The following is a 10,762-nucleotide window of genomic DNA, read 5'->3' as shown; positions in this document are numbered from 1 at the left end:
TCCCCGGAGATGAGGCCGCGGCCAACGGCTTCGGCCGTCGCTCCCTCCGGAAACAAGAGTCTTGGCTCCTGTTCCAGGCGAACATCCCGGCGCCGCCGGACATGCACGCCGGGCCAACGGGGTGGAGACTCAGCAACGGGGGAGTGCCCATTCCACAGTTGCATGACGTCGTGGCGAAACCGGGCTACTTCGCAGACGAGGTCGACGTCGTGCGCGCCTCCCTCACCGACGCCCAGCTCGCCCTCCCCGAGTACGCCGCCGACAACATAGCGGCGTGGATGGCGTACTTCCAGCGCCGGCAGCAGCAGAGGATGGCGTCCACCAACGACGCGCCGGCGGTGGCCGAACCGAAGAACAGCGACGGACGCCACCTGTGGTGGGGTGTCCCCGGCCGCACCCTCGAGGGTGTTCTGACGTACCTCGAGAGCGGCAACGACCCGCCGTTGGCATAACCCCCGGCGAGGGCGGCCGCCACGGCCACGGCTCACCGCCGACGCGACGGGCAATGGTTGCACAGGAGGTTCGGCGCCTCTTCTTCCTCCTCCTCCCGCTCTTCCTCGCACTCGTCCGGCGCTCCGGCGCTGCTCGGCGTCAAGGCCGAGCCCGCGGCGAAGACGTCGCTCGGCCGGCGCACTCGCAACGCCGGCATCGTCATCAATGAGGGCGGCCGGCGCGCCCCCTCGTCGGCTCCTCCGCGCTTCGTCAAGCCCAAGACGGAGCCGGGCCTGGCGCCGGTGAAGACGGAGCCGGGCCTCCCTGCGGTGAAGACGGAGCACGGCGGCGACGTCGAGCTCGACGACAACGCGGCCCTAGAATGGGCGCGCACGGACTCCCTGAAGATGGCGAGGGAGAGCCAGTGCGCCACCCTGCGGCGATTCGCGCAGCGCCGCCGAGGCCGCGACGAAGGAGGAATCGTCGTCATCGAGAACAACAACGACGACGACGCGCCGCCGGCACCAGCCCGCATAGGCGACGCCGGTCAGGGGTCCACTAGGGACGGCCACGTCAAGGAGAAGCCGGACGACGACAACGACGACGGCGACTGCTCCGCTTTTAGCCAGTTCTTTTTTAAAAAACCCCGCTTTTTTAATGTAATATATGCCGAACTTCACCGAACTTTAAACTTTGCTATATTTTTTAATTTTTTTAACGCGCCTGGGGACGGCTTTAGGGCCGGCGGCTGGGGACCAACTCGACCCTAGGCCGATTTTTTGCGCCGGCTCACCCCAGAGGCGAATTTATGCGCCCCTGGACCAACGGCTGGAGATGCTCTAACGATCCTCCACTTTCAACGAAAAATCAGGTGGTGAAAACTCCCCTAGCCTGAAAATTTAAAAAACAATGGGGGTGTGGCTCACCGGCCACCGCTCACATGCACCCAGGATTCCAACTTTCTCTCTCCGTGTTTGTTGCCCAATGTTACACTGTACAAAAAAATTCATGTGCTGTGTAGCCTGAAGTGAGGAGGGTTGGTGCATGTTTGCCACCCAGAGAGAAAGTGGTGCCTCCGTTGTCTTTTCTCCTTTGAGTAAAGCAAAGGAATTTTGTGGCAAAAACAGTAGTGAACAGATAGAAATTATAGGAGGCACACAGATCCCGGGCAATGTTTCGTAAATAATCACAACATATGAAGTTGTTACACAAAAGAAACATTTTCTCGCTAAAACAGTAAAAAAAATACACTCTGAATTTACTAGTTCACTCCATCTCAAATTCTTTTACTACTTCACTCATCCATTTTTGCTGCCAGGCCGAGATGATTCTAGATTCTTTTAAGAAAAGAATCTCTGTATGCAGAAGAAGTTCACGCTAAGCAGTGTTGTCACTAGTATAATTCTTTCTTGTGATTTAAGCTGTGAAACAAGAAACCAGGCATCAAAGCGTAGTGTCCCAAAAGCAGCAGTAAATCACACTGTGATTGGGTGTTGCTTGCTTCTCCATCAGCTGAATTGTCATCATATCCCTATCAATTGCACACGAAACATTGATGCCAGAAAACAACAGATTGCTTACTTACACTCGAGCTTTAGCAAATCTCAGCAACGTCAACCAAGCAACCAACCAGGAAACAAGAGAGATATCCCGCTGCTTTGTGCTTTAGCAGAAACTTACGAATGAAAATATTGAGAGAGATCCCAGAGAAAAGGCACAAGCAGTAAAGAAAGCAACCATTTGCCTGCCGAGCCCTTTTTCCCGCCGGGAAGTGCTGATTTTATTTTGACGAAGCTGCATTGATGATAGATAGTGGAAAGGGAGAGAGAAAAAAAGGCAGCACCGGGCTCACACCCCCTTGTCCCTTTGCCAGCCTCCGTTTCTCTCCAGCTCAATCATTCTGAGAGCAAAGAATCCGTCTTGTCCCTTTGCCCCGCGGTTGTGCCATCCCGTGATGCCCCGCCTACCTCTGCTCTGCCACAGTGGAGTATACTACTCTACTCTACTGAGCAGAGTAGAGTACTAGACGACACTAAGCATATGATTCCCTCCCTTCACAAACCCCCAAAACTAAAAAAGCTTTTTCAAGCTGTTCCATTCACTTCACTCATCTCATTATCATCATTCAAAGGTGAGGTGAGGTGAGGTTCCGTTTAATCTCTTGCACTTTCTCTAGGCTATAGTAATAATATGGTTAATTTCTATTGCCAGTTCTTCATGCTGACATAGTGTGGTTAATTCCTCTTGCCAGTTCTTCAATAAAGGAATGCAAATCTGGTGATGTTTCTTGAGGGAGAGCATCTTGTTCTTGCTTGCTTTGCGGTGTCAAGGACGGACCACTGGTTATCCATCAGTCGGCCAGATCGCTGTGCGGACTGCACAATGTTTTTCTGGTGACCAGTATCTATCTCCATTAACTGTACAAGCTCCTCTCACATTAACTTTTCTGAGCTCTCAAACTCGACTTTTTCTCCCAGTCCCAGTGTCCAACAACTTCATTTGCTAATCGCTTCTGCTCCTGCGCTAGAATCCCACAGTCACTATTATTGGTTCCTCAGCTTCTTGATCCAGGAAGAAGCTGAAAGAAATCTTGTAAAAAATGGGTGGCCATGCTCTGCTCATCTTGCTGTCGGTGGCGTCCCTGTCATTGCTGCCGGGAGCCATGCCGTTGCAGCCCTCACAGGCCTGGTCCCTCTTCAAGCTCCGGCAGCTCCTGGGCGACCCGCCGGTGCTCGGCACCTGGCGTAACTACACCGACTTCTGCTACGGCGGCGACTACAAGACCGCCTCCGCCTTCGTCGAGTGCTACGAGGACAGCGTCACGCAGCTCCACATCATGGGCGAGCCCGGCGCGCGCCCGCTCCCCACCACCTTCTCCATCGACGCCTTCTTCACCACGCTGTCCAGGCTGCCGGACCTCAAGGTGCTCACGCTCACCAACCTCGGCCTCTGGGGGCCACTGCCTGGGGGGAAAATCTCCCGCCTCCAGAAGCTGGAGATCGTCAACGTCAGCTCCAATTACCTCTACGGCGAGCTCCCGCGGGGGCTGTCCCAGCTCGGCAGCCTCCAGACGCTGGTCGCGGACCACAACATGCTGGGAGGTAAGCTGCCGGGGTGGCTCAAGGACATGCCGCTGCTGGCGGTCCTCAGCCTCCGGAACAACACGCTGCAGGGGACGCTGCCGGAGTCGCTCAAGGACATGCCGTCGCTGAGGTCGCTGGTGCTGGCGTCCAACAACCTCTCCGGGAACCTGCCGGAGCTGAGCAACCTCCAGGTGATTGACATGGCCAACAACGCGCTAGGGCCCAAGTTCCCGCGGCTGGGGCGGAAGGTGGCCAGCGTGGTGCTCGCCGGCAACAAGTTCAGCGACGGCCTCCCCGCCGACATGCTCGCCTCGTGCTACCTCCTGGAGCGGCTGGACGTGTCGGGGAACAGGTTCGTGGGGCCTTTCCCGGCGGCGCTGCTGTCGCTGCCGTCCATGGAGTACCTGAGCATCGCCGGGAACAGGTTCACCGGGCGGCTCTCGGGCAACGCCTCCTGCGGCGAGAACCTCCGGTTCGTGGACCTCTCGTCGAACCTCCTGACGGGGAGCCTCCCCGGCTGCCTGCTGGCGGCCCCCGGGAAGACGGTACTCTTCTCGGCCAACTGCCTTTCCACCGGCGACGACTCCCAGTCCCAGCACCCGTCGCCTTTCTGCCGGAACCAGGCATTGGCCGTCGGGATCGTGCCTGAGCAGGGACGCAAGAAGAGTGGCGCCAAGGCCGGTGTGGTGGCCGTCATTGTCCTTGTGGGAGCATTGGTCGTGAGCGCGGCGGTGGTGTTTGTGGTGAGGAAGGCGAGGTTGCCCAAGGCGAGGCCTGCACGGAGACTGGTGGAGCACGCGTCGAGCGCTTACCCTTCGAATTTGCTGGCCGACGCGCGTAAGAATCTTTGGTCTTTGGGTTGGGTTGGGTTGGGAGGCAAAAATGGAAGGAATGCTGCTGCTAACTTGTAGTGTTTGAACAAACAAACAAACAAACAGGTTACATATCTCAGACGGTGAAGCTGGGGGCTCTTGGCATTCCGGCATACAGATCATTCTCCTTGGTGGAGCTGGAGGCGGCCACCGATAACTTCCAGGTGTCTAGCCTCATGGGGCAAGATGCTCATGGCCAGGTAGGTCTCTGTTTTTTAGACATCTACTATCTTATAGTGCTCAACTCATGAGGAGGTTATTATTGTTGTTGATGGTCAGATGTACCGTGGACGGCTAAGCAATGGGACCCCGGTGACAATCAGGTCCCTCAAGGTGAACAAGAGCCAGAGCTTCACCCGCCACATCGAGATGATATCCAAGCTGAGGCATCGGCACCTGGTGAGCGCGCTGGGGCACTGCTTCCAGTACAACCTCGACGATTCCACCGTTACGCACCTCTACCTCGTCTTCGAATACGTGCACAATGGCAACCTCAGGGGCAGGATTTCACGCAAGTTCTTTTTTTCTTCTCAATCCCACTCACCTCCATTGTTACCTAGCTAGTGTTTTTGTCATATGTATAATCGGAAGTGGGGCTTCATCTTCAGAAGGAACGGAAGGCCGGAAGCTGTCGTGGGGCCAAAGAATATCGACCGCCATTGGTGTGGCCAAGGGCATTCAGTTCCTGCATGGAGGGATCATACCAGGCCTGTTTGCGAATAACCTCAAGATCACCAACATTCTTATGGACCAGAATCAGGTCCCCAAAATCGGCAGCTACAACATCCCCATTCTCTCAGAGACCATGAAATCAGAGGTACTCCACTAGACTAGTACTCCCTCCGTAAACTAATATAAGAGTGTTTAGAATACTAAAATAGTGATCTAAACGCTCTTATATTAGTTTACAGAGGGAGTAATTAACTAACTTGTACTAGTTCTCAAAAAAAGAAAAAAAAGACTAATTATTAACTAACTGTGTTGTTGCTTTGGAGATGCAGGGAGGAGCCGGAAGCAAGTATCCACCAGATAGGTAGCTACTTAAACACATGGACTAGTCTTATTTATCTCAATTTCAGTTGGGCCGGTGTTGCTGAAAACTAGCTAGAATTTGCAGGGTTCCGAATGGTGATAAGATTGACATGTACGATTTTGGTGTGATACTGCTGGAGGTTATCTCCGGCAGGCCCATCAGTTCCATATACGAGGTGGAGATGATGAAAGAACAGGTTCGTTTCCTTTCCTTTCCTTGTCTTGTTGCTAAGTACTTCATCCGTCCCAAAATATAAGAGCGTTTTGTATACTAGTGTAGTATCAAAAACGGTCTTATATTATGGGAGAGAGGGAGTATATTATATAGAGTATATAGTAGGGCTTGTTGTAATCGGAAAAAGTTTGTGGATCGAAAAAGTTGCAATCGGCGCTGACAGCACAAGGACCCAGCAAGAGGAGCAACTTGGTGGACCCGGCGGTCAGCAAGGCCTGCTCCGACGACTCCATGAGGACCGTCATGGAGATCTGCCTCCGCTGCCTGGCCAAGGAGCCAACGCAGAGGCCCTCAGTGGAGGACGTGCTCTGGAACCTGCAGTTTGCGGCCCAGGTGCAGGATGACTCACGCAGCAGCGAGGAGTCCCCGCTCTCGCCCTCGCAGCCCCATGCACAATCTGCACACGACTGACCCACCCCACCCACCGCTAGGGTACGTCTAATACATCTAATAACTTCCCGACGATGATCTCCAAAGAAATGTGCAACTAGGATCTGAATTCTGAAATCACATGCTCATCTTGCAGGCTCACAAAAATACATTGCCAAGCATCATCATGGATTCATGGCTCAAGGCAAGGATACAAGTGTACAGCAGCTCAAGCTGGACCCCGTGATGCATATAGAGTACTACAGTTTTCACCAAGACGCCACTGGATATGATGAGTTTTCAACTTCTCAAATTAAGTAGAACCAACCTTTAATGCACTCCCATAAAACCATTATATGTTCCCACAGTGTCCTGAAATTTCCACTTTCTCTAGTCTAGAAATACAAATTTGTATGGTTTTTGAGAACTAGATATTGTAATATTCCAATGCATATTGTATCTAAAAAATAATGCTGCTACTCCCTCTAATCCAAATTAATTGGCATAGATTTAATACAACATTGAACTAAATTTATACAAAAGCAGCGCCAATTAATTTGGATCAAAACATTATTTGTAACAGATTTGCTATTTTACATCTAGATATGAAATAACCATCTCACATCTAAAAGCAGAGTCTTTGGATCACCTGTTTTTAATATTTGTGCAAAACGTGATGGTGTGGCTGCTGCGCTCGCTCGTTGAGCCTTGTCTCACGCATAGCTCGTGTCCACGTTGTTGCTAGTGCCAGGTCGGGCCGTTGTCGTGTTTCTCTGGTAGGCAAATTAGACAATTTTGACCTATGAACGAAAACATTTTACAAAATGAACTGCTTTAAAAAAAATGCACCCAATTGACCGTTTTGAGTGGTGACCGACACGAAGGCGCCACATTCTACGGTGCAGCGCCTAGCTTTTAGGCGTTGCACGTCTGTCTAGCGTGGCACTCCCGGCCTCACTCGTGGTTGTGCAGCGCCTAGCTGAAAGGAGTTGTACAGTGTAGTGCAACGCCTAGCTGAAAGGAGTTGCACTATCTTATTTTAAAACTGTTGTAACTTTTAATTCGTGTATCCGATGAAAATATGCCTTACATGAATGTTGTGCATTTTTCTGTGTTCTACGCAATGGTGGCATTTTCATTTATGTTAGGATCAATTTGATTGATGGAAAATCTATGGCAAAAGTGCATCATAATATAACTGACAGAATCTGTTAAAACTTACAAACTTGGCATGATGATATCCATTGACCTATAGCTCTTATATATTTGCATGTGTACTTTCATGCCATGCCTGTCCTTGCCATGCTAATCATCTTTAACATGTTCATTTCGTGCATCTAAGTGACTAACATGATATAAATGAGCTTCTGTCACAGAAAGTTGCATTTTGTAAGATCCATAGTAATTAATCCTGGCACCATATGAATATGATCTAATTATGAAAGTTGGAAAATCTTATGTGTACTTTATGTCCATGTCATTTTCATACCCACTAAATATTTGCAACACTATGTTTTTGAGACACTAAAGTACCTACGGCAATATTCTGCTAGATTAACACGTTAATTTCACCAAGTCACTGGATGTCAATAGAACTTTGCATTTTGTAAAGATATATACTTATATACTCTTAAAATTTAGCACTTATAATGTTTGCTGTCAATAGCAAGAGCACATGTTCTTTGATTTGAACTCAGCTTTTAGGCTACTGAAAAAAGTTGCAGCTGGTTGTATTGCGTACTGCTATATTCTAACCAGGACACCCTAGTTCTAACCAGGATGACAAAACAGAGTTTGCAGAAAAACTAGTTTTCGATGCTACTAGCTGGAAGTCAGAAGGATTATCTTTCTAGAATAATGAAAAACAAAGTTTAGTTAGGAGGAAAACTAAACCAATCTGTACAAAATTCTAAATGGAAAACATGCTACCATATGTTTTTTTGTTTTTCCATAATTTTTTTTCTGTTATTTTATCATGTTTCTTTATTGGTTTTTCTCTACTTTTAATTTTTTGTTTTCAAAAGTTGATCTCATTTTTTCATTTTTTTTCTGATTATTTTATCGTTTTCGTAAATTCACAAGATCCAATAAATGTTCCAAAATTTGTAAATTTGTTCATTGTTCTAAAATTGTTTGTGTTTATTAATTTGAAAAAAATTCAAAATGTGCTCATCTCTCGCATGTTTATTGGAAAGAAAACTAATATACTAGTGAGATTATCTCCGTCGTAAGAAGAGAAGGACGCGCGTAGTGTAGCGTTGTAGTGGGACTAGCAACAACAAAAGAATGGGACACGAGTTGCTGTGTAGTAGTAATACAACTAGTAGCAACAACATGAAGGGACGCGAGCTGAGAATGGATTTTCTACCATGTACGGGATATCCCGTGCATGCATGCTAACACATGCACTGTGGTTGTATACTGTACATAGTACAATCAATTCGGCTTCTCTCTGTTTCTACTTATCCACTTCATTCTTTTTCATTTGATTTTCATGTTTGTATATCTTTGATTCAAAAGTACGTTTTCCGATCTCTTTGTATATTTGTGTTCGTAGGGATGAGAGATATGAAACGAGACTAATGTCGAATATATTATAATAAAATTTGAATTTTCAAACATGATTTAACTTAATGAAACAACCAAAAATCATAGACATTTGCCTAGTAGATTGTATATAATGTATTGAAATACCTAGAGATTTCAAATTGATGCACATGCAACTTGGTAGCACTTGGTAAATTTGTTTCAAACATAATATTACGAGTTTATATTTAACATGTGTTCTTATCAAGTTATAGTAGGTTTCTTCGTGTTCTAGACTACATCACTTTGTTACATAGATTTTTACACAAATATTCAAAACGTTTATAAACTAGACTATCGGAAAAGTTGAAAAGATAAAATGGATGCAAACTGGAAACCATATGAAAAGACATGGGCGGGTACTGGGTAATTAATCTCTGCCACAAAGCTAACTATTGGAAAAATTGTCAGCATTGATGGAGGAAGTGGGGACGCATGCGCATGTAACCAAATCTCCAACTAGATGAACGGTTGTACCATGCACGGGATATCCATGCATGGTAGATATGCTTTTCTCGACACGAGCTGTCGTTTGTACGAGACGACGACTAGCAGCATTAGCAAGGAGCAGCGGCAGCGGTAAGCCTGGCACATGCGAGTATGCTCTGGGTGGCTCTCTTTTTTAGTCATGCTGGATGATTCTCTATAAACAAAAATTACACTGGGCTGGACAACAATAAAAATGAAAAACAACAAACAAATAAAAAGCAGCAAACAAGTGCTAAAAAACTATTAAGATGATGCCACATTAGATGTGAGATATTATCCCACATCTAGATGTGACATAGACATGCCTTATTTGTAATATACAAAATGAAAAATTTAATTAGAGAATGTTCTGGTCTTAGGGGAACTACCGAACGACTCGTGGCCCCTTCGATCTAAATCCTGCGCGTGTGGGCAGCTTTTCTGGGAGGGATCGATCCTAATTTCTTTGGAGCAACTAACTAACAGTTACCCCTTTGGGGATTCCGCAAGGGTCATTTTTTTGTATGAGGGAACACGTCAAGTGGTGCGTCCATCTGTCGCCATGTGTCGCGTGTTGGACGCTCTCTATAAATATCATTTTATTTTACTTTTATGTATGCGTTTTGGGGTTTAGGTCGATTTTTGGGTTTTTATGAATTTTTGGTTTTCGCCTGCTATCCCTGGTTTTTGGAGGATTTTTTTACGAAGCGGTACTTTTCTATGAAAAGCACAACCTGTGTTGGAGAAGCACAACTATGCTTTTAAAAAAAGGAAGAAACATAGATATGTTTCCACGAGAAACACAATGATGTGATTATCATAAAGCACAACTATGCTTCCCAAAAATGGAAAAGTATAGTCTATACTTCCACGAGGAGCACAACCGTGCTTACCAAAAAAGAAAAAGCACAGGCGTGCTTCCAAAAAATGTGAAAGAGCACAAGTCGTCGTCATAGCCATCTCTGGCATCCTAGCCACCATGGTGAGATCTCTATCTCTCTCAGCCATTTGATCATGCACACACGCATGAGATTAGATCTTATAACCGATATGAACCAATCAGAAGACACCATGTCATTTTTGACTCGAAGGGGTATCGGTTGATTTGGAGCATCTAGATTCATCTAAATCCAACGGTTGTATTATACCACATGCCGAATGGGTATCTACCAATCAAGGCACGACATGTGTCCTTAATTTTTCTTTTAATTTCTTTTCTGTCGATTTAATATCTGTAACTTTTGAAGGAAGGCCTCTGCAACTTCAAACTCTTATAACATTTTAAACACAACTCCAAATGAGGTGATTCTCTTTGCATAGTGACCTCATGAAATTCTTTATTTATGATAAGCAAATAATTTTCACTTTGCACACTTCAATTTCAAATTTGAATATGAATCTTTTTAGGGGCTAAAATGCAAAGATAATTTCAATTTGAGTGGATATTTTTGTAGATCGACCCTTATGTAATGAATATTCAATTAGGTCCACTAAAATTAAAATTTGCACAAATTCAATTGAACTAATAAAATTTAGTAAATAGCAAAATTTGTTCCCATGGCAACCATTTTCGCTGCCATGTCAGAGGTTTCAGAAATGTTGCCATGGTAGCCAATTTCATTGCCATGTGACCAATTCAAATTGTCATTTAAATTTCTCATAACTTTTGATCTATGGCTCCAAAT

At 46.6% G+C, this 10,762-nt stretch overlaps 1 protein-coding gene across 6 annotated transcripts; it reads left to right on the top strand.

Annotated features, from left to right (window-relative positions):
• The first annotated feature begins 2,288 nt into the window (after positions 1-2,288).
• Positions 2,289-6,502, top strand: LOC119354560 (probable inactive leucine-rich repeat receptor-like protein kinase At3g03770). 6 transcript variants are annotated; one of them, XM_037621280.1, is made up of 10 exons: positions 2,304-2,573; positions 2,684-2,825; positions 2,910-4,352; positions 4,454-4,587; positions 4,667-4,898; positions 4,996-5,204; positions 5,389-5,420; positions 5,496-5,616; positions 5,799-6,086; positions 6,181-6,502. In XM_037621280.1, the coding sequence occupies exons 3-9, from the start codon at positions 3,032-3,034 to the stop codon at positions 6,063-6,065; spliced, it is 2,316 nt and encodes a 771-aa protein (XP_037477177.1). In that variant the 5' UTR covers positions 2,304-2,573; positions 2,684-2,825; positions 2,910-3,031; the 3' UTR covers positions 6,066-6,086; positions 6,181-6,502. The 6 variants fall into 6 exon arrangements, with proteins under 6 accessions (XP_037477179.1, XP_037477180.1, XP_037477177.1 ...); XM_037621278.1 differs by having other exon boundaries at positions 2,304-2,563; positions 2,684-4,352; XM_037621279.1 differs by having other exon boundaries at positions 2,304-2,568; positions 2,684-4,352.
• Positions 6,503-10,762: the final 4,260 nt, after the last annotated feature.

This window comes from Triticum dicoccoides, chromosome 2A, assembly GCF_002162155.2.
Source record: "Triticum dicoccoides isolate Atlit2015 ecotype Zavitan chromosome 2A, WEW_v2.0, whole genome shotgun sequence".
Taxonomy (NCBI): Eukaryota; Viridiplantae; Streptophyta; class Magnoliopsida; order Poales; family Poaceae; genus Triticum; species Triticum dicoccoides.
Note: the sequence above shows the minus strand (reverse complement) of the source record. Positions and strands in the feature narration are given on the sequence as shown.

Coding starts and splice junctions, on each gene's coding strand:
- LOC119354560 (XM_037621278.1), top strand. CDS start 3,032: ATGGGTGGCCATGCTCTGCTCATCTTGCTGTCGGTGGCGTCCCTGTCA. Junction 4,588..4,666: donor GGCAAGATGCTCATGGCCAG/GTAGGTCTCTGT, acceptor GTTGATGGTCAG/ATGTACCGTGGACGGCTAAG. Junction 5,617..5,798: donor TGGAGATGATGAAAGAACAG/GTTCGTTTCCTT, acceptor GGATCGAAAAAG/TTGCAATCGGCGCTGACAGC.